This window comes from Sinocyclocheilus rhinocerous, unplaced genomic scaffold (genome assembly GCF_001515625.1).
Source record: "Sinocyclocheilus rhinocerous isolate Xijiao unplaced genomic scaffold, SAMN03320098_v1.1 scaffold441, whole genome shotgun sequence".
Classification (NCBI taxonomy): domain Eukaryota; kingdom Metazoa; phylum Chordata; class Actinopteri; order Cypriniformes; family Cyprinidae; genus Sinocyclocheilus; species Sinocyclocheilus rhinocerous.
Window position 1 is genome coordinate 10,349 of NW_015640440.1, and position 7,160 is coordinate 17,508.

Below are 7,160 nucleotides of genomic sequence, written 5' to 3' on the forward strand. Positions count from 1 at the left end.
GGGTGAGTAATTTATGGGCTAATTTTCATTTTTGGGTGAACTAAACCTTTAATGCTTTTTTAATGCATTTTTTAAATTTCTTTAATGCCATACACAACCCATATACATCTCACACACTCCTGGCCAAAGGTTTTTTTATGTTTTTGAAACAAGTCTCTTCTGCTCATAAGTAATAGTAATATTGTGAAATATTATTTAAATTTAAAATAACTGTTTTCTATTTTAATATTTTGTCAAATATAATTTTTTTCCTGTGATGTCAAAGCTGTATTTTCAGCATCATTACTCAGTCTTCAGTGTCACATGATCCTTCAGAAATCATTCTAATATGATGATTTGCTGCTCTGTAATGATCAATTATATTGGTACTCAATTATTAATAATGGTTCTTATTATCATCAATATTGAACACATTTTTTCTGCTTCATATTTTTGTGGAAACAGTGACACATTTTACTTTTCAGGATTCTTTGATGAATAGAAAGTTCAAAAGAACAGCATTTACTTGAAAAAATCTTTTGTAACATTATAAATGTCTTAACTGACACGTTTGATCAATTTAATCCATTTAATGACTTTTAATGCTTTTGTACATACCCAGAGTATCGCCCAACAGAGAGTCCAAACTCTCTTCTCCAAAGCTGTTGAGGCGCAGGGGCTGCTGGTGCATCTGTGGGGGAAGGCCTCTCACCACACCCTTCAGATCCTCAGCCACCCCACCTGGACCCGCTCCCATCGAGCCCTCCCCACCCTCCAGGACCGGAGACTGCAGCCCGCGGTGCGCCATTGGAGGTCCACTGAAGAATGATGGGGGGAAGGAGGAGGCCTGAGGGTGGATGGGGGCCTGCATTCGGAGGGGAGGTCGGGATAGTCCGTACTGCTGTGGAAACTGGCTGTTGCCGTGGTGAGGGGGGAAACCGGGATGTGGGGGGCCCAGGTGGAAGTTGAGGGCCCTCTGGGCCTGCGGGTCTTTGCGTATGAGGCGGCTGCCAGGGAAGCCCATGTTGGACTGGGGCTCTGGACTCTTATTCTGCACCGACTCTGGGTCTCCCTGTGGGGAGGAGAAAGTACAATCATTACGGACATGTGACGCTAATGGAGGGTGTAACAGAGTAGGAGAACTGAAGTGTTTTGAGCATGCAGGGGACGAGTGAAGATAGATGGTCCATGTTACAAGTGCTCTTGTGGGAAGGCATAGTGGGCGGCTCCTTTGATTTATTTCAGATTAAACCGGGAAGGACGTATGATAGATAGATAGATACAAAAAGAGAACGGGCGGATGGATGGTACCTGTTTTTCCTTCAGCTCAGGGGCTTTCCTCTCAGGTGTCAGCAGCCTACAATGCTCCGTTTTCCCATTAATGTCGATTTTCCCTAAAGAATGACAGCAAATCAGCACAACACAACCCCAAAAGTCTGAGAGTTCAGCAAGTTCAAAAACTTTTACAGTGTAATGCAAGTGAAAGTAAAGGCAAAGTATGAACTGTTAAGCCAATGCAAACCGGGCCTGATGTGAAATACATTATTTTAAAGGAACATTTTAGGTTGGTTTTCATCCACAGTAGATGTCTATTAAGAAGCATTTTAGTAAGTATACTGAATATTTCACAAAAGCATTTTTGCCAAAATGAGAGCTGCATATTTTATCCTTTAAACCCTCCTGACCACCTTGTCCCATTGAGTTTAACTGCATTATCGTGAAATATTTTTGGCCTTTTCACAATTTTTGTAATTCTCTAACAATACATCACTTAAAAACTCACTTAAACTAGCCCAAACTACTATTAAATTAAAATTATTTTTTCCAAATATACATTTATCAGCATCTGTTCTCCCTGGGATTCAAACCCATGACCTTGGTGTTGCTCAGTTGAGCAACCGGTATTGTTAAAATGAAAGACACTAGTGTTGTGGATTATACCATTTCCACTGGGCTCTTGAAGTAGTTCTTTCTCAGAGGTAGGCTGCTGGTTCAGACCCAGAGGAGACGGGTGACTGAACCCATACAGCACAGGTGAGGTGCGACTGGCTGCCGGCCGCAGGTTGAGGTTGTACGCGGCCATGGCGGCCTGATGACTCATGATGCGAGGATCCATAGCGAAACGGCTCTGGTAGCCAGGCCATGGCAACTGGTGAAGAGAAGGTGAGGGTCATATAAGTGTACAGCATGTTCAAGGAAATACATTTAGGGTGGAGAGAGAAGGGCCTCCAAATTCCAACTGATAGTAAAAAGAACATGAGAACAGGCTGAAACATCTCAAAAATGACCCATGTTAAAGTGTATGAGAAACAAAGTCCAGAATGTACCGGAAGAGGCATGGGCATCACCATATTGCCCCCATAGACAGCGGGCACATAGAGGATGCTGGCTCCGGGGTCGATTCTTTGAACAGGGCTTGGTGATTTGCCGGAGGCTGGAGCTCCGGCTCCTGGAGGAGTAAAGGCCTGAATCGGGTTCCCCATCAACACAGCAGCACTTGGCTGAACTGAAGATATAAACACCAACCAAAACTGAGACTATAGGAATCAAATTCTATATCATACTTTGCAATATTACATTAATACTCTTGGATGGCAAAGCAGTAGAACCCGAATAATTTCTGATAACACTATGAATTGCTCTGTTGTTCAATAATCAAACTGTATCAGCTTGATTATTGAGCAAAGTATCGCATCATGACGAAGTAGGTGAAATCCAACAATTGGCAACTAGACATTCATCCTAATCAACCTGGAGAACACTAATGAATTTCTAGACATTTTTCATCCTTTTTATACATTTGCTAGACCCTTAACCGAAATTTGACTCCCCTACATGTTTACCACTGTTAACAAGCAAGAAAATGTGTGATAATGAAAAAATGGCCCTTTTGGTTATGGCTGTTTATCTGTTGGCCAAAAATACTTGCACATATGTGATCAATAGTTTCTCCAAGTCTCATTTATGCACTGATTTAATTATAATCTCTACTCTCCATCTGTCGATCACATCAATTTTTTAGCACTCATATTTGATAAGAGATGAATGCACAGTATTCACATAAAACCATTAATTGTGTGCACTTCCAGGATAACTTTGTAAACGAGGTTCAAATGAATCCCATCAAAGACACTATTTATTGGTGGATTCACAAGATTCCTTTAAGAACATGTACAGGTAATAGCCAAAAACACTGTATGGGGCAAAATTATAGATTTTTCTTTTATGCCAAAAATCATTAGGATATTAAGTAAAGATCATGTTCCATGAAGATATCCATGACTGGTTTTGTGGTCCAGATTTACATATACATACACAAAGACATATACATATATATATATACACACTGTATATTGCATAAAGAATGGAAGTATCCACTGTGACCTTAATGACATTTAATGACAATTAAGCACATTTACTTCATAATTATCATACGACAAAGTAATAAATAAATTAAATAATAAAAGTAACACTCCATTAAACTAAAAATATATTTTAAGGTGGAGTATAACCTGAACATGTTCTTGTTGTTTCATGGAGTCACCCAATACTGATTCGTGTGCAGTTCCTTTGTGCACACCCTGGTTTTCCTAAAGACCTTTTGCTCAATAGGTCTGATCTAAAAGCTATAGTGTGAAAATCTACGCCCTGATACACCCTAATCTTTAACAATTTCAGGGTCATCCCGAAATGTCCTCATGAGCGCTGAACAGCACACACACACACACACACACACCTGGCCCAGACACATGGCAATCCAAGGAAGTAATTCAGGGAGAATTGGCGCTGCTGCCACACATTATCGGCGGGATCGTGTTTTGATTGGGCGAGAAGTGAGGCTGGAAGGAAGTTGGATCTACTTGACTGATCTCGTCTCTCTCTATGCTCTCGCTCTGTCTTTTCTTTCTGCCTCGACAATCACTCAAGCGGCGCTCCACAAACTAATGACCTCGATTTGTTCTGACAGCACTGTCACATCACACCAATAATATCCTCAAACTCTCCAATCAGAGGTCAAAGGCTGTGAAAACATCTCCTTCATGAGAGACTAATGCAGCTGCTGACCTCTCCGTCACATTCTCCAGGAACTGCTCAATATGAATGTTAAGCAGGTAAACTTTGACCACCTCGAGTTCATCTTAAGTGGCTATCTATACACAGCTTTAACACTATTACCTGCTGCCAGCATACCAGTGCCAAGGTATGCAATGTTAAAGTGGAAAAGATGGTAGAATTTTTAAGATGGTAGAATTGGAAATACAGTACTATGATTGCATTACAGTTCTTGCTACTATTTTTTTATATTAGCTTTTTAACCACAGCATCTGGCATAAAAAACAACAACTACACTACTTTGAAGGAATCCATATCATATTGAAATTCACCAATGCTGTCTTCATGAACATTGTGAAACTTTAGTGTTTTGGGGGACAGAAATCTCTCAGGTTTCATTAAAAACATGAAGTCATTCATTTGCATTCGGAACGACATGAGGGCGAGTAAATTATGACAATTTTCATTCCTGGTTGAAAATTCCCATTAAATACACAAATAACTTTCAGTAACTACAAATAACTTCTCTTTCACACATTAATTATACCAAATATTAGGATATTACAATCCTAGTATATACACGATAAATCAATATATTGTCAATTTTGTTTGAACTACACCTTTAAAATACACAGAATTTTCAAGATCCAAAAATACATTTTCTTCACTTTCACGCATTATTAATTATACCAAAAATGTTAATATTATCAACGATATTATATTATAATAATGCCAATCCCTAGTATATATGATAAATCAATAGATTAAGGTCATTTTAGTTTGAACTATTCGTTTAAATATACACAGAACTTTAATTATACGGCATCATTTTTTATTTACTTTTACGCATTATTAATTGAATCAAATATTAGAATATTATCAATTATATTGTATATTAATAATGCCAATCATATTATGTTAAATATCAACATAATATCAACTCTAACCCTATGAAAAACACAGTTAAAACTAACATTATTAATGTATTGATGCAAATACATTATTATAAAAAATGCTTACATATTAGTAAATTAAAAATATTTATAATGCATTTATATTATTTATATATATTAGTTATTTATATGCATTTATATTTATATTGTTATTATTTAGATTTTATTTCTGTTTTTGTACAAATTACTTGTTAATAATATTCTATAATTACAGCTGTATTGAATATTAGAATTTATAACAATAACATACAGTATGTGGTATCTTGACAGTACTTATGCATTAATGGAGAAAAATGCTTGATTTTTCCCTTTGGATCTGGTTGTAGGTTTGTTAACCATATATATATATTTTTTGCCAACACATTTAATATTTGCCCACAAATTGACATGTATTGATGTGATTACGCTATCGTAACAACCTCACGCTGTAGCAATTCAGAGCTAGAGAACATGTAATGAGAGCACAGTCACCCAATTAAGAGAAGCCTGGGTGAAAACGTTCAAACCTCTAAGAACAAGAGGTCAGAGAGAGAGAGAGAGAGACTTACCAAAGCCTTCAGGGGGGAAGGGTTCAGTGTGATTGGCCAGCTGTCCTTTCGCCTGAGGAGGAAGAGGAAGAGGAGGGTTGGAGTGAATCAGTGCTAGAGGATGAAGGAGTCTGCGTAGGGAAAGTGAAGGGGGTCTTACGCATCTAGTGTGCTAACTATAGTCACAGGGTCAGGGGGTCGTGCTTCCCCTTTCCTTGGTGAAGAGCATCGCCGTGAGGCAGCACTGATTTGTCAAAACGGTTACAATGGTTTACTTCCACATGGTCAGGCAAATCGCGTCTGAGATGTTCGTGATACGTTGGTCGGGGAGTTGGCTCCACGTGGGTGGAGTTTCAGTAAAATGAGGGCAGAGGGCGGTTTGAGGAGGTGGTTGGGAGCGCACACAGATGATTTCCAAGAAAAGCACAGCACTAACTGCAAAGACAATCAGTGAATGGAGTGGAACAAACTCTTGTTCTTGGTGCCTGAATTACAGCACTGCAATGTACAAGGAAAAAACCCTCGCTTGTGCTGCCAACGACTTTCGAATCAGTGTATTGATGTGATCCGTTGGGAAAGCGTGCCTTTTCAAAACAGATCAATGCCGTTGAGTGCATACAGAATGACATGCTGACAGCATCAACGGGCGATTTGAGGCGTTCTGCTGGCCCGAGTCCTGGCAGCTCCGAGCACCGCCGCTCTGGGGTCAGCACATTTGCGGGAATCACCGATCACGCTACTTATCTCAATAGCAACTGATGAGACACTTTCTGTATAAAGCCTGGGGAAAAAAATGGGGACGCACCTGCCAAGTGTTGAATGAAATCGGTGGCGATGTCTATAATAATCACACTCCAATCAAGATACATCAGAGAGGACCATAACATGGTGGTTATTTGGTAAAGAACTGGGTTTTGAGTTCTTCCCTCCTTGGTGTGTATGGCAAAGCTTGTGCTGGACTGAGATTGATATCGTTCCTTTTAAGTTATGGTTGCTGTGGTGAAATCACTGTTATTGTGTTAAGGATACAAAGATTGCGAAAACTGGGAGGGTGGTAAGCAAAATCAAACCAAGAATGTATGACGAGCAAATACCCATATTTACGACTTGGCCACTTGAGAGCGCATGCATGTGACAGGAAGTGCGCAAGATTGTCTCACTTCTGAAAAATGCCAAAGCTCAGTGCCCTGCAAGGAATAGTTCACCCAAAAATGAAAATTCTGTCATTAATTACTCACCCTCATGTCGTTTCAAACCTGTAAGACCTTCGTTCATCTTTGGAACACAAATTAAGATATTTTTGATGGAATCTGAGAGCTCTCAGATTCCATCAAAAATATCTTAATTTGTGTTCCAAAGATGAACGAAGGTCTTACAGGTTTGAAACGACATGAGGGTGAGTAATTAATGACAGAATTTTCATTTTTGGGTGAACTATCCCTTTAAAATTCTCTCACCCTCATCTTCATGGGAACAGATCTGAAAAATTTTGCATTCCATCACTTGCTCAGCAATGGATGTTCTGCAGTGAATGGGTGCCGTCAGAATGAGAGTCCAAACAGCTGATAAAAACATCACAATAATCCACAGCACTGCAGTCCATCAGTTAACATCTGGAGAAGACAAAAGCTGAAACAAATCCAGCATT

At 39.4% G+C, this 7,160-nt stretch overlaps 1 protein-coding gene across 1 annotated transcript in view; it reads right to left on the minus strand.

Annotated features, from left to right (window-relative positions):
• Positions 1 to 7,160, minus strand: part of LOC107752703 (probable helicase with zinc finger domain) — a gene marked incomplete at its 3' end in the record, with an annotated part of 66,461 nt that overhangs the window by 10,342 nt on the left and 48,959 nt on the right. The window contains exons 19-23 of the mRNA XM_016568726.1: positions 5,534 to 5,585; positions 2,307 to 2,485; positions 1,921 to 2,128; positions 1,291 to 1,373; positions 598 to 1,051 (exon numbers count right to left, since the gene is read on the minus strand). Of these exons, the coding sequence (XP_016424212.1) occupies positions 598 to 1,051; positions 1,291 to 1,373; positions 1,921 to 2,128; positions 2,307 to 2,485; positions 5,534 to 5,585 (976 nt within the window). The remainder of the gene's footprint in view (positions 1 to 597; positions 1,052 to 1,290; positions 1,374 to 1,920; positions 2,129 to 2,306; positions 2,486 to 5,533; positions 5,586 to 7,160) is intronic.